This window comes from Mixophyes fleayi, chromosome 4 (assembly GCF_038048845.1).
Source record: "Mixophyes fleayi isolate aMixFle1 chromosome 4, aMixFle1.hap1, whole genome shotgun sequence".
NCBI classification, from domain to species: Eukaryota; Metazoa; Chordata; class Amphibia; order Anura; family Limnodynastidae; genus Mixophyes; species Mixophyes fleayi.
Window position 1 is genome coordinate 82,661,789 of NC_134405.1, and position 21,476 is coordinate 82,683,264.

At 39.8% G+C, this 21,476-nt stretch overlaps 1 protein-coding gene across 3 annotated transcripts in view; it reads left to right on the plus strand.

Moving 5' to 3' along the window:
* Window positions 1-21,476, plus strand: part of PCSK6 (proprotein convertase subtilisin/kexin type 6) — a 149,360-nt gene that overhangs the window by 64,029 nt on the left and 63,855 nt on the right. For all 3 annotated transcript variants that reach the window (XR_012691231.1, XM_075207657.1, XM_075207658.1), the window contains exons 3-7: window positions 3,813-3,923; window positions 4,948-5,091; window positions 5,916-5,992; window positions 6,604-6,692; window positions 19,241-19,413. Coding sequence is in view for 2 of the 3 variants with exons in the window: in XM_075207657.1 (XP_075063758.1) it covers window positions 3,813-3,923; window positions 4,948-5,091; window positions 5,916-5,992; window positions 6,604-6,692; window positions 19,241-19,413 (594 nt within the window). In the remaining variant the exon portion in view is untranslated. The remainder of the gene's footprint in view (window positions 1-3,812; window positions 3,924-4,947; window positions 5,092-5,915; window positions 5,993-6,603; window positions 6,693-19,240; window positions 19,414-21,476) is intronic.

Below are 21,476 nucleotides of genomic sequence, written 5' to 3' on the forward strand. Positions count from 1 at the left end.
AGTTGGTGGCCCTCATCTACCAAGGTGTTTACATTTTTGTGTCCACCAGCTAGATTGAAAAGATATGGAGTCCTCAAGCTTGACCTTTCATAACTTTCAGGGGATGAAACTGCCAATAGCCTCAGTGAAATGTTCATCCCTGACTCCAAAAAATGGTGATCTGAAATACCTGGGTCAGTCACAACCAGAATGTCCAATACTAATAGCTACAGATGCCATTTTTTCTCATTTGCTGTATTGTGAATTCCTAAAAAAGGACACTTTCCATAGTGATTTTTCTCTAACCACAACAATTTTATAATGCAGAGATATTGTGAGTGGAGGAGGGGGGTTAACAGGTTAGGAAGTGTAGAATCGGGGAGTCCTAGGGTAAGAGGGTAGAGTTCTACAGAAAAGCGATGTTAAGGGATGTCTGAGCTAAAAAGTGGAGATCAAGGAAAGGGGGGGAACCATTGGAGAAGAAAATCAACAGATTATAGAGGTACTAGGAGATTATTAGCATAGTGAGTAGGATAGAGTAGTGTAGGAGATGGACCTCTGCAACAGTCACCTAGAAGGGAAAGACTGCTATGAAAGTACCAGGACTCCAGAGGTTCTCAACATAGACATTTGGGACGTACCACTCTTCACCAGAGGACCAGAACATCCAGAATGTGGCCAGGTACGGTACGATACAGTCAAACTGAAGTATACCCAACTCATTGTGAAGCTTATAATAAATCCTGGCCAGGTGAATAAGAATGCCCTTACAGTTACTGTAACTGACATATACAGAAACTGACAAGCCTGGAACTTCCAACAAACCCTGTAGGGTGCAGTGACTAAATAGAAACAGACCCTGGAACCCTTAGTGATTCATGAACTAAGTCACATTCGCCATCTATAGAGTTTTAAACTACAAACAGATTTGGACTAAAATTAGTAGTTCTAATATCCTGTAATGGAAATATCTGGATAAAATGTAATATATTTAGAATATGTAGAATGTATTAAAAAAAAAGTAATTATATTTATAATAGTTATTGATGTAAGTTTTAGTATATTGTTACGTGTGAATTCACCCCATTCCCAAGAAAACCTCATCCAATTTCTATCCAAACTTCTTTTCCTGTCATCTGATTAGAAGTTGCTCCTTTATAAGGGTCTGGCTTCAGTTGAGGCATCTCACCATTCTCTTCATTTGGGTTGGCAAAGCTTTCTACCAGCAAAGAGAGAGAGTACACAGCAGAGACTACCAGATAACTGTACCACAATGTAACCAGCATTAGTGGTATTGATTGGGCTGGTTACAGCTAAAACAGGGGGATAATAATCCGTATCAGGCTGACCAGCTCACACTATAACTGGGGAAACTTGCCGTCTGGGGTCCCTTTCATAATGATAGTCTAGTTCGCACAGTGCTGAAATCCTAGGGAAATGGGGCCTGCAAAAAAATGTAAGCACCCCCGTTCTGTACTCCCTTTACCACGATCCACCTCTCTCCCACTAAACTCTAAATGTGACCGCAGTTTACTGTGCGTGTGAAGTGTGGTAAAGCATATTTTTACAGGCTCCAACTCTAAATCAGGCACTGACACCAATATAAAGATTGCACATTTATAGGTAAAGGCTGAAGCAGAGACCTTTTCATACAGTAAAGGCAGAATATCGCACCGCTTTTGTCTGGATGACAATATTTTAAACTGTAGAGATCTGCTTGAAAATAGCTTCCCACACCACCCATTTTGATGATCTGTATTTGGTTTGTACTGGAGTATTTCCTCAGGGGTTTCACCCACATATCTGCAGCCTCCTGATATGTAAAGCAGGAAGAGTCTCTAGACAATAGAGCTGCATGCTCTGTAAATTCGAAAGCAAGCAAAAATCCAATTGTCAGACGATGTCACCCTATTTTTATGTGCTGCTTACAATAATTCACAGTTAATGTTCCGAAAATGAGGTCAATAGAATCTTATTCCTCCAGCTAATGTAAGCTGCAGTGCAGTTTGAAATACAATTTTGTAAATATCAGTTTTAGGTTCATAGAGAAATAATGCGTGTACTAGTTTAGGTTTTTCTTTAGGGCCAGGGAGCAATAAAAATGTTCTTTTTTTCTTTATCCTATGTAATTGTAATAAAAATTCTCCCTGTCACACGAGCTGTTAATAGCAGAGAAAGTGATCTATAGAAACTGAATGCAGTTATTTTTACTAGCGATTATTTTTAATCAATGAATGTAATGTAATACATCCCACCAATACCTGTATTGGATATCAAACCAATCATGATATGTATTCCTTTGACTAGTTATGATCAAACTTTTGACACATAAGTCACATTTTTTTGGAGACACACACACACACACACTAATATAACCTTGACTCGACCAACTCGCCATCGTAATCCATAAATCTGCCCTTACACATTGTTTGGGAATCTCTGCAGTTATCACACCAATGTTTACCCATCATCATCATCATTTATTTATATAGCGCCACTAATTCCGCAGTGCTGTACAGAGAACTCACTCACATCACGATATTCAAATTCCTTTCAAGTAACAGTAGAGCCCCCACGTGGCTGTGTTTAGGGGTTCATATGTGGTTACTTCTTCTCCCCCTTCCCTGGTCCTACGCTCAACTAGTAGGTAAATGTGTTTATATAAATGGCCAACAGTCAGCAAATTTCCTTGTACCTGACAGTTCCTTGCTGTGGAAGGAGCAAGGTTTGACATTTCCACATATCTCCAGTTCCTGCATTCCTCAGTCTGACCAGTATGTCAGTGCAAATAACATTTGGTTAGGACAGTGGTTCCCAAACTGTGCGTCGTGGCAGGGCCAGTGGTAAGCAAGGTGGGGGAAAACTTGGTAATTTTGGCTTAGGGGGTGCCTTGAAAAAATTATGGAGATCCTAAGGGTGCCTCGAACTAAGGAGTTTGTTTTGTGATCCGTAACAATGCTTTGCTGTCAATTACCGTGTTGTGAATTAACTGAAATGAATTGTGTAGATTCATAACCCACTTTATACGATTTGCCAGAAACTCTATTTGTAATTTTATGTGCATTTTTATTTTTGGTTATTGCTGAACACCATGGCACCGTGCTGCAAAATTTAGCCAAATTACTTTAATGTATGATATTTTCAGCCTCAGAGGCTAGTTTAGGGTTTAATTTTTTTTAGTTCGTAGTGACACTTGATGCCACCCTCAGCTATAAAATGCTTTTCTGGAACTAGCAGGCAACTTCTTGCAAGAGTTTGTGTAGACAGTGTGTGGGTGGACGTAATAGCAACACTACAAAAAGTAGATTTATAGCTTTCTATTTTGAGTCTGTTTTCATAGACTAATGGGGTTAGTAACTGCTCAGAGAAGCTGTATTTAGTGAATTACAGACTGAATTTTACAATCCTTTAATTTCCAGTCTAGTCCTAAAATCCTGTGATGTCAGGAAGCCAACTTTGAAGCCTGACCAAGTTGAACAAGTGGTTTACTTTCCATCGATATTGCTCTGACTATGGTCATGTATGCAAACAAGTTTGTGTTAAAATTGTTATTGTATGTTTGAGCCGTAAAGTTTTTGCTGTTGTTTATTTGTCTATCAGATAAGTGACCTCTTGTTTCTGAAGTCAGTGTTTGTTTTTACTACAACCATAATTATCAGTGAACCTTACAGAAGAGATGTATATTCTGACTTTAAATGTTTGAGACCTCTAGGTAGGCTTCTGCTCTTTTATACATTGTCATACAAATATTTAATTGGTTACAATGTTCTTTGCATGTATGACATCCCAGGCTGTATAAAATACTTGCTGTTACGTCTGACTTTTCTCTACAGGTAGAGTGGCTACAACAGCAGCAAGTAAAGAAGAGGGTTAAGCGTCACATCCGAGCAGATCCCAACCTTATGTATTTTAATGACCCCATCTGGTCCAACATGTGGTATCTGGTAAGTGTTCTATGCAGAGTTAGTGGTGGCAGAGTCTATACTCCAGGAAACCAGCTGAATGCAGATGTCTCAAAGTGCAAATAAATTAACTGTCCCATAACTGAGGAGAACTTCAAACAAGAGATAATGTATAAAATGTTTCCTTAATTATGAGACTGAGGTTGAGTTTATAGTGGGACCTGTTAGTGTTCTATAACACTCTGCAAATTGCTTATTCTCTGGGTGCATGTGCAATATATACACTATGTCCCTGGTTTGGAGCAGAGATGCTGTTGTCCTCTTCTTTCCATATATTTGTATGTTTATGCATGTATAGGTTGGCCAGAAGAGCCATAGAATGCACAAAATATCAGTGTTTGCGTGGGTTTCCTCCAGATGCTCCTGTTTCATCCCACACTCCAAAAACATTAGTAGATTAATTGGATGCTATCTATATTGACACTAGTCTGCCTGTGTGTGTGTGTATGATGGAATTTAGACTATAAGCTCCGATTGGGGAGGGACTCATGTGACTGAGTTCTCTGTACAGTGATGCGGAATTAGTGGCGCTATATAAATAGCTAATAAGACTGAACAAAAACCATATATGTAAGTGGAACATAAGGCGAGGACAATGCACACATGCCAACATTTGAAGACAAGCTCCAGCGACTCCCTGTAGCACTGTAGAAAAATTGGTGCATGACCCATGCGGAGTCTAGTTGTCCATAAAACAGCCTAGACTCACACCTATGGCCTATTGGGCACTGGGGAGCTCAGATTACTTTTAACCCTCTTTGTTTGTTTTTTTGGACAAATGGAGGGGGCCCAAATCACTATGTTGCTCCTTGGGTCTTAATGAGGGTCTGGACCCATTCAAGTATATGGGACTAGGGCTATAGCCACCAACATAATGCTGCAAGTGGACCTGATCATAACACAGTTCTGCATCCCTCAAGGATGAGGAGTGACTTTGCTAGGCACAAATGGTCATCCTAAAACATATTTTTCATGAGTCACACTGGTTTGTTTCACTGTTTTTCAGCATTGTGGGGATAAGAGCAGCCGGTGCAGGTCCGAAATGAATATCATGGCTGCGTGGCAGAGAGGCTACACCGGCAAGAACGTGGTGGTCAGTATTTTGGATGACGGTGTGGAGAAAAATCACCCAGATCTCATTCACAACTATGTGAGTATATGATGGTTGAGTAGACTGTCCAGACACCTAAGGCCGGCTTCTGCTATCCAGCGTTTGATATAGAATTTCTTTAATACCCTGTAACTTTAAATACAGTGAACTCTGCACGTGTATAAAGTACATTGATTGGACTGGCTACTGTGCAATCCAAACAGAATTCTCCATAAACTTGCACTGTTTGCTGTATTCTTTCAAATTACTCCAGTGTATAATTTCCTTGAGTACTGGCTAATAACTGGGAGGAAGGAGTACAGCAGGAAGTGGTGGAGGGTATCCTAGATATGGGAGTGCCATAATTATACTACTTGGGATAGAGGGGTTTTTTTTAATTTAAAAAAATAAAAAAATGCAAGTGTAGTTTTGATTTTAACAGTGGGTAGGACCATAGACTGCTGGAAGCCATAAGATTTAACAAATGTACAGGATGTTAAGTGGTGGTCAGTGTATGGTGGGTACAACCAGTTGCTTCTCTATGGATATAATTTTCAAATGTGAACTCAAATATGGATAGGCCCCCCTCATTCTGAAACTCCATCCAGTTTCTCTGCTTTGGGATTCAGCAAAGGAAAGTGCAAAAAGTAGATGTAAGCAGTGACTTACAGAAGGTGTCAAGTGTTCTCAAACGAGTATTTCTATGTAGTCAGGTTTAAGTTGACAGTAGTTCTTTTGTTTAAAAACTGAATTGTTTTTGGGTTTTTTTTTCTAATCTGACACATTGATGTTTCCTTCATTGAAACACACAATGTAGTGAAACTATTGAGCAGTTCTGGTGCTTCAGTGCTGTGGAAGACTCACACCTCATTATTTTCTCTTAGGATCCATTTGCAAGCCATGATGTGAATGGTGATGACCAGGATCCGAGTCCAAGATATGACGCCAGCAATGAAAATAAGTGTGTTGGTTTCACAATTTTTCTTGTAATCTAGAGAGACCATCTCAAGCCATGTATTGCCTGACTTGGTTGTCAGTGTGAGAAAAGAAATATTTTTTTTTTCTTGCCATTAGTGTCAGGGCTCAGAAGTAATTTGCCTACTTACCAAAACTGATGGGTAACATTGACTGTCCAGCTGTAGTTCCTTTGGCATGCTGAAACTTGTAGTTCCTCATCAGCTCAAGCTACAGGTTGCTTTTCTTTGCCTAGTGTCTATCGCAAATACTTTATCAGCCTTTCACACTCATAGACACCATCTGTTTACGGTTCTAGAAGTCATATATTAGTGGAGCACAGAAAGCACATGTTGTAGATCAGTGACAGGCAATGTTCACGTTTGAGCTGAGTCAGCACTCAGTGTAGTGTAGCTGGAGGTTGTACATGTTTAAAATACATTGATTAAATGCTGGAAAGGTCTTTCCTTCAGAGCATACAGTTTAAGAAAAATATTGAAGATAAGGTGCTTGCTGCCAGACATGGAAAGTCAGTACAAGTTTCTAACTGGCATAGAAAACAGTCGTTTATATGTGATTAACTGTTACAATGCAACAATTCCATTCTTCTCCCTCTAGGCATGGTACTCGCTGTGCTGGTGAAGTAGCAGCATCTGCTAATAACTCGTACTGCATTGTGGGCATTGCATATAATGCCAGGATTGGCGGTAAGTGGGCCTCAATTCCAGCCACTGAAAATGTAAATTAAATGTGTAGGACTGGAACAAGTTATCCTTTGTCACTTATATAGCAAACATTACTTGCAGATGATGCATTAGTTTGTCCTCCCCTTACTAAATATTTACTAAATACTATATTCAACCTAATCTAACATGTATTTTATAGAGACCTCATCCCAATGAACTCCTAAACTTTTTAATATTACAGGTAGCAAGAGGTACTCTCTCCTCATTGATGGTAGGAAAACAGAGCTGCCAGCATGACTCTGTTCACAGTCTGAATTTCTTGATGACACATGAAGGACACAGATGGGTGGTGGCTGTCTGTGAATGTGATTGACATTGGCAGTTTGGGAAATGATGTATCGGGGTGAGGTAGATGGTGTCACGGGAAAGATCTTATGCTAGTGGTCACCTCCAGCAACAAACTTTAGAAAAACTGAAACTGTCCAGTAGTTAAGTTGCCAGTAAACTTGTATGAAAAAGAGGGTCTTAAGGGAAGAGGGGGAGTTCCGTTTTGGATGACAATGTTAAATTGCAATCATTAGAATTTGGCCTTTTTAAGTGTTATATCTGTGGCTGTTATGACCAGCAATGTGTATTGCATTCCTCAGATATCAGCCACTTAAGTAAAGCATGGTCAGTCTTGAAGTGAATTAATTACAAATAATAAAACCTGTATCCACAGAATAACTAGCAGTCACTCACCAGTACCAGGTAAGTAAAGGCAGCATACAATCATTTACTGGACACCAGATATCGGGGTGCGAACACATAGTGGGTCCCACTTAGGATCTCCACATATATCAGCTGGGATTTTCCAGCGCAATATTGCAAAGGTTACTGCTGAAACTTAGCCTGTAAGTAAGTCCAAAAGAACCTAGTTGACAAGGTATGATTGGCCTAAGGTTACTCTGAATAAAGCCTTGCTCCAGATTTCACCTTCCAGCTTCACCATGGAAATCCAAAGGTCAAGCGGTGTGCATGATGTCCTTTAAGTCTTTATTTGCAGGCTGTTTGTCTTTAGATGTTGTGAAGTTACTGGGGGGTTATAGTGCTCTTTTGCTTTCCAGATGACTGGTTTGCCCGAAAGTAGTCTTGTGCCAAACTGGCTACCCCAGTATCCCCTAAGTGGGTACAATATCACCTAGGTAAAGTAAAGAACCTTTGTTGTCAAAGCACACACACAGGATTACAGCAGTTTTTGGGGATAAGTACCACTTTGTCACCACACAAAGTAATGCACAACCCTCCTGCCTAAAAGGAGCTTTAGTCAATGTTTTACAATGGCGATGCCCTGGCTGCTTAACCACAATCTTCCACTCCTCTACCAGCTCAGTAGGGACCCAGTCCAATGTCATACTGCTTTTGGCAGACCATGAGTAACAGTAGTTCCTTTAAGGCAGGCCTGTCCAACCTGCGGCCCTCCAGATGTTGTGAAACTACAAGCCACAGCATGCGTTGCCAGTAGACAACCTGTTGATAGTTGGAAGGGCATGCTGGGAATTGTAGTTTCACAGCATCTGGAGGGCCGCAGGTTGGACAGGCCTGCTTTAAGGGGGCATGCTAACCTGCCTAACAGCACATAAAGAACACACCTGGTGCCATTTAAGAATTGTGCAGACATAGCATGGAAACACTTGGCACACCATATATGATACAAACAATGCAATAAGGGTATGGCCAAGAGGGTAGGCCAAGCAGGCTTAATATTTATATTCGTACTTCCGGGCACTTTGCTGTCACCGCACATGTAACATTTGCCATGTTGTGCTAGACTATCAGACACGGTGGCTGCAGTTTGTGGAGCTCTTAGCCACAATCTGTCGTGTGCTTGCTCCTTTGGGAGATTGGGTACCTAAGAACTACTTATCATCCACTGCTTTACTTACCTGATAACTGTGAGTGAAACTGCAGTTATTTCATTCATGTTTTCATTAATTCCTTTTGAGCCCTATTATGTGAGTAAAATCTTAACTGACCATTCTATAAAATGACTTTTAATATATTGCTGTACATACACTAAGGTCGTCAGAAGAACCCTCTTCAATTGCGAGTAATTTGTTTTCCTGTATATATGTTTGTGCTGTGGATCCTTTCCATGTACTTGTGTTTTGATTTCTTACCTGATGACCCTTTCAGTCTGTAACCCCACTGTGTTCAGTGATTCATGCGTTGGTTTTTGCTTTTTTAATTTTTTTTAAATTGCTCAGAATTTGTCCAAACATAACTTTAAATAAGACAATTTTGCATCAATGTCTATAATTTTTACTCTTGTTAAAATGTTTGTAAATGAATGAGCTGTAATTACTATTTGGCTCCTTTGGATTAAGTGAATAGAGCAGGAGACTACCTGAGGCCCAATTTCTGTGCTAAGAAACACTTAGTACTATGTATAACATTGCCTACATGACGGTTCTGTATTTTAAAGAAATATTTTTACGTCACTGTTCATTGCAAACTATGTGCCTCCTATTGTGATATGGTTCTTATAACTGCAAACATTCTTCCTGTTTTCATACTCCTCTAAATTCTGAGTTGCTATAATGCAGCGTAATGCATGCTTTGCTGTAGTGTTTGTATATAAATGTCTCTATCCACAGGGTTTTGAATCGTTCCTCTGCCTAGACTGCAAGGACACACAGCTGTAGATGTCTATATTGTGCGTCACCTGCTCCTGGGCAGTGAGCTGGAACGTGTACCAGGGGACAGCAGTCATTAGTCACACTTCATCGAGTTGCCGTGTATATAGTGTTGCTCATCCTGTATCTCACCATGTTCATGTGCTGGAATCCTGGCACCAATTAGCAATGTAGTTTACCCCATCACCAAAGGGGTTAAACAAGTTGCTGGTCCTGGTCACTGCTGTGCAGTGCCTTTTCTGTTACACACTGCGCTGCCACTGGAGGGATTAATCGAAAATATTGTGCAATAACAGTTAACTGTTTTAGTGCCACAGGACAAGCCAATAGTGTAATCTTTAGTGACTAAATCGATTAAATCACTTAGTGTTCCAGTGCCATCATTTATAAGAAAATGGCAAATTGCACTGCTTCATTTATAAGTATGTAGTTAAATGTCTGCATATTTGTAATTTCATGCTTTTTATAAGAGAGCTTTTTGATTGTAAAGTACTTTGTTGCTCCTTCAGTATGTTGAAATGTGTTGCTTAGTCATACCTATTCAATATGGTACAATTTACAGTGGAAGAGTCCACCTACACATGTCTGGCCAGGTATCTGTTTAATGAGCAGTTAACACATAACTAAACATGTTGTATAGTTTTTCACCTTTTACTTGTCCGCATGAAGTTAACCATCTTCTGTGGAGCTATAAATAATCATGGATATTAATGAGCACAAGAACTGCCTATATACTGGCAGGAGCATGCTCATTTTGCTCATGAAACAATTTGTGACATCAAACCGCTTACATTAGAGCTCATGTGATCATTCAGTCTGTGTTTCAAATTTCTGCCCAAATCAATAAATTTATATATGTCTAAGGCAATTACTGCAGAGTGGGGCACAGTTTTATAGCTGGAATTTCTCAATTGTATAACTGAACATTGCAATTAAGTTTTCTAGCATAATTTTTTCCCTCAAAAGTATCCGTTTTGGAGATAAGTGAAGGGATAAAGAAATAAAGGGGGGCATGTACAATGTTCAGTCAGATAAGCTATGACATAAGGGTAGACTACTGAAGGATCAGCATTGTTGATATTCTTGACATTAGCAGCAAGACCATAGCATGTGGTAACCCCTGGACACAGCACTCACCTGTGCAGGGGGGCTGGGTCCCAGGAGTTTAGAAGCCACTGACAGATGGGTGGTGGGCCTACCAATGCTACCCTGAGTGTTGAAGACTACACCTCCCAGCATGCCCAAGGTGCCAACACACAGAAAGGTTGGCCAGATCCCGCTAAATGCAGAGAGCTTTGTGCCAAAGAGCAAGTGCAGCCATCACTGGGACTGCTGCCTTACCAGATGGAGCCACTGAGCCTGCTAAGGAAAATAATACAGTAGGGACAACTGCTGCAAAGAGAAGACTTAGCAGGCAACAGCAACATAGAGAGAGACTAGAGGAAATGAAGGCAAAACTTAAATTGGCAGCTCTTTCATCAAGTCGATCATGGAAAGCTGTCTGGTTACTAGAGAGTTTTCATACTCACAGATGGCATGGGAGAGGGGAGTCTTTAATTGCCAGAGAGTATCCAGTACAAGCTACCAGTAGTACTAGGTCCAGAGGATGTTCATGTCCTGTCCAGTTTCAAATCAGTCCAGGGGGTAAATGTATCAAGCTGCAATTTTTTTCAGCGCTTTAAAATCGCGGGTGATGACCCGCAATTTGAGTCCCCAAGCCGCCAGATGTATTAAGCTGTGTGTTTTCACTGTGATCTTCAAAATCGCTGGTTATCTCTAGCGATTTCATGGGAATTAAAACACGCCCATGTGTAACCAACTCTTGTGTGAGGTCCCCCTGTCCAAGCAGTGTTAACCCTAGTAGTTCCACAAACAAAAAAAAGGCTTTTTTTTTTTATTATTATTTATTTATTTTAAATTTCATCGCCATTTACCCTATACCAATCGCCCAGGGGTGTAAGAAGAGCCCTAGTGCTTTCAGTACTGGGCTGGTTATTCCTAGAGCGGGGACCTGCTAGTTTATTTTAGCAGACCCCACTCCCTAGGGAATCCAGCCCAGCGCTGAACAGCATGGGGTTGATTTGTCATTATGGCAGGGGGACCCCTGCCGAGTGTCCCCCTGCTATAGTGTTGCCCACCTTGGCTGCTTTGCTGGTTACGTGAAAACCGGGGGACCCCCACGCAAAGTTACCCCTATTTTCACGCAACCAGGAGTAGGCTGGCAGCACTAGTATTAATAGTGCTTGGACAGGGGGACCAACACATATTTTTCAAACCATCTATTTATAAACTTTTAAAGCTGTGTAGCTAATCTCACATCTCGGAAGCAGTATCTGGCGATTTTTATTTGAAACTCTGTCGGGTTAGCAAAATCGGAGCTTCATACATTTGGAGATTTGTATAGCTAGAGTGGGGAAAAATCAGGACAGCAATTTGCTACGAGTTGGAAACCAGCGATTTTTTTTAAAAAAAACCATCTCCGATTTTGACATCAAATCTCAGGTTAATACATCGGCATGTTTCAACTCTCCCAAGAAAATCACAGGATTTTCAAAATTGCAGCTTGATACATTTACCTCCAGGTGTCTGCAGAATGTACTATTGGATTTAAATTGTTCCAGGTGCCTGCTCTTGCTAATACCACTCCTACATTATAGCATATAGAAGAGTCGTTGGAGAACCATCCAGGCCTTAGACCAGTGTTTAAAGAGACCTCCAGGTTTCCAGAACTGGACAGTGTCCACAGTGAGTGGGATTGACCAGTTATATACTGCACTGCACCATACATGGTGCTAACCACCAGTACTGCAACTTGTTTAAACCACAGGCTTGGCCTTGAACTGTCCAACACTGCCGTGTCTACTTCTCTCCTTATCCTTTGTACTTATCTGGGCTTTTTCTTGTTAAATGGGTTACTTCCCTTATTGTTTTCATACCAATTATTACTACCATCTACATAATTGTTACTATTGGGACTTCAACCCCCATTAGAATTGTGTTCTTCCAAGTAAGTGTTTACATTCTTTGTCTTCTATACAAGACACTGATTGTTACTTTTAATTACCTTAATTGTAGTTGTTATGACTTTAAACACTGTATGCTGCTACCTCATCTTCTACTGTATAACGTAGTTTATTTTCAGAGTTCATATTCATCAGGTTCTAGTTTTTCAATTTAATCCATGTCTCCTGTATGAGACATTAGTCATTACAGGGTGTGTGCCTGTAGGTTTAACTGAGAGTATCACTCTTTAAGTGAACGCCCAAGTCACTGATCTAAGCAACGATTGCGACTTTTAACGTGTTATTGCTACACAGCCACATTCTAGAAAGCTAGACATCTTTTCCAGTCCATGCTACAGTGCTACTAAGATTATTGTCATTGTGAACTTGCCAATTCAGCAATGCTTTTACTTGTTTCCCCCCTCTCCTGGGGTGTGAGTTATGACCAGCTATTTATAGGAAGTCGGGTCAAGGGTTTACAAAGCCAACCTCTTGTAGACCTTGCTAAGGTTTGCAACCCCCAAAGATAGCACAACTCAGATGGAAGCACTGCCGGCTAATTTGTTATGGGGATAGTTACTAGGAGGAGGTAGGCTAGAAGACAGGTCCAAACGGATAGTGGTATATTGGTTCATTAGCGACATGTAGTATGTCCATAATGGTTTTAACTGGAAGATGCCCCTGCCTTAATTTCTCCAGCACTATGTAGAGCCTTCAGGAAATATAGAATGTATGCCAACTATTGCCTAAGATTTTGCCAAGATATCATGTCTTGAGTTTCTGAAGGTAAGGGGTATGATAAGAATATCATAGAAGGCTGGTACAAGTCCCCACTTAGCAGGCTTAGAATTCATAAGCTCTATAGCTGTCTTAGCTCTAGTTTTTATGCAGTTACAGCAATTTTAATACCGCAATGATACTCCGTTTATTAAATGTTCAATGCTAGCTGAGAAAATAATGTATCCTCTTGTACAATGTTTGCCAATCTGCTAAGGACGAAGGATAGTATTTAAGATATATTCAGATTGTTGTAGATTGAAGTGAAGGGGTAATTTAGGTTTTTCTTGGGAGGTACTATTAATATAGTTTTTGAAAACTGTGTGACAATTGTATTTTAAGCTGTAATACATATGAATTGATACACCAGGATGCATTCCCTTTATAGCTTAGTACATTTATTACTACTGTATGTTTGCCTGTTTAAGAGAAAATTAACCTTAACAAAGATTTCAAAGGGTAGATCTCCTTATGAATTGTAGGTTCAGGGTACAGCAACTTTCCCCCCATTTTATTCCCTATTTGTCCGTCTCCCCCTCCTACCCCCAGTTTTGAGGTAGGTGGGGATAGAACAACCTTTATCAAACAGATCATCAGAATGGTTATAGCACCACAGAGTATTTCCGGAGATCACCACTGATCTTGTAGGAGGCGGTAACCTGTCCAGGTGTGAATACAAGGCAGGGTCATAATGTAAAGGAGACTTAAGCAATATCTAATGGTATGACAGTGGAAGGAAGTGTCTTCTATCAATAATGTGCGGCTCTTGTCAAACTGATGCGTTCTCAAATGAAACAGTCTGTACATCCAGCTTTTCTGTGCGTCACTGTGTACAGAAGACGTGTTTACAATACAGGTCAAAGATCTGATAGCAAGCCTTTGAGATGCATTCATCATGAGGTGAATGTGGCTGAAGGCATCTGATGTAAAACATTAGTGTTTAAGGTGCGTGATAAATGCTGTAATGTTTTTGTCTGCTCGCAGTCCGTTGTAATAGCTACTCTGAGCATTGCTGTCACAATACTTTATTATAAAGAGATTCCTTTACAGACTAGTTCACATTGTTATTGATGGAACAAATACCACATGATCTGCTTTTTTGTACAAATGCTTTCCAGAGTTGTCCGCAGTTCTTGAAGACTGTTCATAGCAGGTTTGGCTGTCCATCCCCATTTCTGCACTGGCCTGTGGTTTATATCCTGGATTAATACAATTGCTTTTCTTTGCTACATCAAGGTTGGGAACTATTTTGTAAAATGCCTTTGTGTTCTAACTAAACAGTGCTCCTCATATTAGCAGAGTATTAAATGTCATTGGGAAACAATGTGCAGAGAATTTTTAGCTGGTTGTATTATGTTTGGGTCCTAGTGCAATGGGCATGTCATGCTTATACTGTGCAAGAACACTCTACTCAGTATAAAATATAATAGTTTACAGATGAGCAAACCCAATACTAAGGCGAAGAGTGAGATATCAAATAAATTTGGATTTTTATTTTCAGTATTGCACTGTTATAAATTCGATAGAATTTTAATTCTTGGAATTCACTTGTAGACTATATCCAGTTAGCTACTTGTTATTCAATTCTTGTAATTTAAGTCCCTGCTTAATTGGGAGCAACAGAGTGGATCATTGCTGGGCACTAGAGGGAAAAGTACCAACTGTTGTGGAATCTTTGTATTTATTCTCTTTACTATATAAGTATTAATATATCTATATAGATGTATCTTGTCTCACATATGTCTGCAAATATATTATCAGTCTTACAATTGGTTGGCTCATAACTAAAGGGCCAAATTACTACTTTAGTCCAATCACATATTTATACACATTTATTACATATGTGCATGTGATTGGCTCATATGTTTTTAAAGGGAAAATAGTATTTGTGTATGCGTGTGTGTGTATATATGTATTCTACCGTCCAAGAAATATATCTGTAATATACTATATACAAAGATATATTATCTTGGCTCATTGACTATGCGGAGATTCTTCAACTTTGCAGCCTGACATAAATATATATTTATGCAGTTTAAATATATCTATAGTTTTAATGATTCTGAAGAAAGACATGGAAAATCCGCTCTTTACTAATTTATACATAATTGATTTCTACACTTACCTTAACACCGACAGAGGATATTACCGAAAGAACTGCTTTGCGACTTCTGGAAAATCCGAAGATGCCGGATGTCGGCGCTTCATTATGACGACGTCACCGAAGACAGCGACATGTACATTTAAAGAGTTATGTTAGGGTTTAGGGTTGGGCATAGGGTTAGGCTGTGTCAAACATTGGTGACGTCAGTTTAAACCACCAGCATTCTCAGATTGTGTAGCAGTTGCATAGCATTAGGTTCGGTAATGTCCTCCGTCGGTGTTGAGGTAAGTGTATATTATAATGTCGTGATTTAACCAAGCAACAGGATACCGTACCCTACCCTGGGATTTTCCCATCATGTGTTCCCTATAATCTTGACTTTCCCATAATAGTCTCCTTGGAGTTATCTTCCAGATTATCCTTAAAACATAAGGGGTCATAAAGGGTGTTTTTGTGTAAATAAGTACAATATAAACCTTGCCTGACTGATTTTTCAGAGTGTTCTAAACAATTTGACCCCAGGAAGCATGTCCTAAAATGTATGATGTATTTTCATCACTAATTGACTTAGATGTGCAAATCTTGTTTGGAAACCCAATCAGTGACAAACTCCTGTTTACAGTTTGTGTCTAACTAAATGTAAATTCCATCCACCCATGTTTTATGGTAGTCTTACAACCATTTTCTAATAACATTACATTTACTGTGAATCAGACAAACTTTATTATTTACCAATTCTCTATTTGATACATTTACGCATATAAGCTATATTTTAACACATCTAGTTCTATCTATATATATCTATATATATCTATATCTATCTATATCCATCTATATCCGTCTCTATATCCGTCTCTATATCCGTCTCTATATCCGTCTCTATATCCGTCTCTATATCCGTCTCTATATCCGTCTCTATATCCGTCTCTATATCCGTCTCTATATCCGTCTCTATATCCGTCTCTATATCCGTCTCTATATCCGTCTCTATATCCGTCTCTATATCCGTGTGTGTGTGTGTATCTATATCCGTGTGTGTGTGTGTGTATCTATATCCGTGTGTGTGTGTGTGTATCTATATCCGTGTGTGTGTGTGTGTATCTATATCCGTGTGTGTGTGTGTGTATCTATATCCGTGTGTGTGTGTGTGTATCTATATCCGTGTGTGTGTATCTATATCCGTGTGTGTGTGTGTGTATCTATATCCGTGTGTGTGTGTGTGTATCTATATCCGTGTGTGTGTGTGTGTATCTATATCCGTGTGTGTGTGTGTGTATCTATATCCGTGTGTGTGTGTGTGTATCTATATCCGTGTGTGTGTGTGTGTATCTATATCCGTGTGTGTGTGTGTGTGTATCTATATCCGTGTGTGTGTGTGTGTGTATCTATATCCGTGTGTGTGTGTGTGTGTATCTATATCCGTGTGTGTGTGTGTGTATCTATATCCGTGTGTGTGTGTGTGTATCTATATCCGTGTGTGTGTGTGTGTATCTATATCCGTGTGTGTGTGTGTGTATCTATATCCGTGTGTGTGTGTGTGTATCTATATCCGTGTGTGTGTGTGTGTATCTATATCCGTGTGTGTGTGTGTGTATCTATATATATATATATCTATATATATATATACACACATATACACACACTATTGTCTAGATTATCCTACTTCAATCTATTTCCACTACCTATTATATTTTAAAACAATTACCTATATAATAACGCAACAGATTGGCAGTTAGGTCCTGAGAGCGGCTATGCATTTGTGGTTATACCCTTCAAACATGTGGAGGGTTATAAATAGATGGGTTCTCATGTAAGGCAGTTTGAATAGAAGCATTACCTCTGTATGTCAACTGAGTAGTTCCGTCATCGGGTACCTTGAAATATGTACCTTTCAACTTTCCCCCTATATCACCTTGTTTATTTTAAAGAAGTTTTCTTATTTTAACATAAAAAAAACTGTTTTAGACTTTGTAGTTAGTATTTAGCGACCTTTAATTTTCGGTCAGAAATGTGATGCATCCTCTGGAAGAATTGGTACTGTGAGTTAGTGCAAGTGTATATAGAACTTGTCTGTGTAAAGTTTACAGTGTTATTATGTCATTGGTGATAAAGCCTCAGGTGATTGATGAAAGTTGGGATGTGATAATACCAGTCAAAGCGGCTGGAGGATGTAACATCGCAGGGAAATAGTTTTACTCCTAAAAGTTAATGCCACCTAATATAACTCTGCAGTTTTAGCACAGGTCCAAAACATTTGTGTACATAATTAAGTCTCTGTATTCTCTTCTGTAAACTTGTATCCATCCTCATGGTCTATGCCAATCACTTTATCCTGTTCAGTCAGTATTTGATGGTTTGTGTGATAGGGGAACATAAGGGCACATAACTCCTCGTTTACCAGGAGCCATAAAAAACATATGTATAGATACAGAAAGTTTGTTGCTGTTGCCCCAATCTTCTTTGTACCAGTTTTGCTTAAAATCCTTGTATTGAACTGTCCTCTAGAGCAAGCTACCATTCATCCTAGAAGGGCTCCTGTAATGTTACTGTTTTCTACTAATAGCTGTTTGAGTGTGCCGCCTTGTATCTTTAGCAGGCTTACTGATGCACTCAATTCATCATCACCATCAATTTATATAGTGGCAGCAAATTCGGTAGCGCTTTACAATTGGAAACAAACACAGTAATAAAACAATACTGGGTAATACAGACAAATGTAAGAAGGCCCTGCTCTCAAGCTTACAGTCTATGGGACAATGGGAGTGGGGTACATGAGGTTAAGTCTTCATATTGTGTTTTGGTTCAGCCAGATTGCAAAGGTAAAAACAAAAAAAACCAAATGGGATTAGTATGCTATATGATCCAGTCACAAAACAATGTTTGTCAGAGGCTTGTTGTCTTGTGTTGCTGGTGGTAATTTAGTGAGATTAAGAAGGTGGTTGAGGAATATTATAAGCTTGCCTGAAGAGGTGGGTTTTCAGAGAACGCTTGAAGGTTTATAGGCCAGAAGGAAGTCTTATTGTGTTAGGGAGGGTATTCCATAGAGTGGGTGCAGCTCGAAAGATTCAGATATTGTACAGAACGGAGTTGTCGAGTTGGGAGATATTTTGAGACAAGTGAGGAGATATGTTGGGGCAGCTTTGTAGGTTAGTAAAAGTATTTTAAATTTTGATTCCGTAAAAAACAGGCAAGCAGTGTAGAGAGACGGCGTGATTCAGCAGAGGAATAACTATTTGCAAGGAGAATCAATCTGGCTGCTGCATGCAAAATAGATTGTAGAGGTGCTAGTCTGTTTAGGGTAAGATCAGTAAGGAGGGAATTGCAATAGTCAATGCGGGAGATGATTAGTGCATGAACTGAGGTTTTGAACTGAAACTGTCAATCATCATAGTGACACTGCTTGATGTGATTGTTACTGACAGCCAGAGCACAGCTAAATACTTCTGCTGTATTTAGAGAACTATTACCAGCTTGATGTACAGGGTTACATTTATTGTTTAAACGATTTGTTTTTGTGAATGAAAAAACGGTGGTGGTATCAGATTTTGTTTACATGTAGTCGAGCTGTAGCAGACTGTAAAGTGTTATGTAAAATAGCACACGGAATAACTGGTTGATTTGGAGTAGTTTTGGAAGGTTTCCCTGGAGAAGAGTGTACAATTAACCGTTAATAACTCCTTAATTAAACTGGTGCTTGCTATTTGTATGCAGGTAGTTACTGGTTATGTGATGGAGAACTTCCCAGATCTATGGATACAGATCTAATTGAGGTTCTGGGCTTTGACAGAAAAACATTATGATACAAATTCCAACACATTAACCCCCCACCCCCTGTGTTTCACTTATCATTGCACGCACCAGACTGCATCGTTGTTTAAAGACACTAAAGTCCTTGCATGTAGACTCTCCTATTTTGTTTTTCAGCAAAGACAAATCGGTTGCAGAGATTTGCTGATTCAGCAACAGCAGCAGAATTAAGCTTGAATACTATGCATTTTCTCATCCTTTCAGGAATCCGCATGCTAGATGGGGATGTAACCGATGTCGTTGAAGCAAAGTCACTGGGCATTCGACCTGACTACATTGACATTTACAGTGCAAGCTGGGGCCCTGATGATGATGGGAAGACTGTAGATGGGCCTGGACCACTGGCTAAAAATGCATTTGAGGAGGGCATTAAGAAGGTGATCAAGATAGACTTTAGCTGTAGTTGAGGCAATGGTGTGCTGAGTTAAGAATTTGTAATGGCTTTTCCTCACTCAATAATATTAAACCTCTTATTTAATTCAAGTTTAAGTGACCCTAGCAAGGAATTTTGCTTTTTTTGTTATGGGTATGGTTGGTATACTGCTTCAGACTTAATTTTGGGGGTCAATACAAATCAGAGGGCTAACTGAAAACGCTCTGAACTTTCAGAAAAATGTAGTCCATATACGAGGTAATCTTCATGCAGGCCCCAAATGCTGCACTATTGAAGCTGATATTGGGCAATTGGCCAGATATTGCAGTGTGACCCAAACTCAATGCATGGACAATGCCAGAAGTGAGTGGCCAAGGTGGGCATTAATCCCATGGATACAGCAGACACATGGCAAGAAAGATTCTGGGGATATCTTGTAGCATTTTATTTCCATGCTGGTTTTACTCTCTGTATGCATTCTTGTATTTTATGGTTTATACTTTCCCTTTTAAATCTTCCAAATTATTACCATAAAAAGAAATCCCCTAAAAAACACACACAGGGCAGTCTAGGTGGACCCATAGCTTATTTTCTGCCATAATATCCTATGAGTTCATCTCCATTGCTGTTGTAAAACAGAATCTTGTTTGATTTTCTAAAGTGCACTAAGGTGAATTCTGAAGTTTGTGTGTAATTTATTGAGCAATTATATTATCCTATTGGTGCATGGAAAAAAGGTTTAGCTAATTGGCTTTTTTTGCTGTTATGTTTTATTACATCATATAATTTTCCATTACATGGGTCCATATGGTACGGGTGTGGCACCAGCTGACACGTTTGTCACATACTGTAGTGTTTTGATAAGACACGAAGGGGAGGTGACCAGGCTGGTTATTGACTTACTAGAGAAGCCATGAGAATATTCCCTATCCTTTCTGCTGTCTATGAAGACTTCAGTTGCAGCTGTGCGATGCTGGTATTCGTCCAGCTCTGTCAGGACTGTGCTGGCTGAAAGCCACCAAGCATCAGAACATCAATCTGCCCCTCCCTTATTTGTGTTGGGGGGGGGGGAGGGCTGTAATGATAGTTTGGAGAGCATTACTAAAAGATCCATTTTACATGTGTTGACATTCTGTGGAAGAGGGTTTTTAAATACAACACGTTAGTCAGGCACAGGGCAATACTAAACATCACACCTTTGAACAAATGCACATTATGACTTAATATATTTTGTTACTAGAAAGTATGCAAGGGTAATTTTGTCAAACCTTTGAACTTTGGCATAGTGGTTTAGGAGCAGCGCCCTGGTGCCTACCTCCCTTCATCTCGGGCTGTTTTTTGGTTTAAAGTGAACAGGTACCCTTGCACATGCAGTAATAAGTTGGTGAATATGCAGACACACATAAATATCCCAGTGTGTACACATGTGTTAAAAGTAATTGGCATCCAATGATTGACAATGCAATGTACAGCTTTCTTATACCTCTGATCTTTCCTCCAGAGTTCAGTGATACACAATGGCAGTAGTAGACTGGTGGGCACATAATCTGACACCTCCATTAATGCTGTCACTGTATCTCCACCTCTACTCTACAAATCTGTCTCAACAACCTTTGCTCTGCAATAGGCTTCACTCTTTGCTGTTATGCTAGGGCACCTCTGTGGTAGACATTAATCACTTGCCCCTGGCTTCCTAGCTACTTGATTCCCTGACAGCTCAAGTTTACTTCTGCACCAGTTTCTTGTATTGACTGTTCATTCACTTCTTCTTGGAATTTCACAGTTGCATTTGTCTCACCACAGTGGAAAAGGATTTTGTATCATCTCAGTACTTGATAAGAGACTATCTGGTATAATTTAAAGGGACCTCAACTTGAACTGCAAACTCTTGTGCACTGAACCTACGGGAACCTTAGTTCCTGTTAAATATAGTCAGTTAAGCTTAGGGGGTGGTACCTTGAATCCCAGGCTATGTCACCCACACCTTTGCAATCAGATGTTAGATTCCGAATAGTGGATGCTGTCATTTTGTGAGTCCGCTGCCTATCGGCTCATTAGGAAATCTTG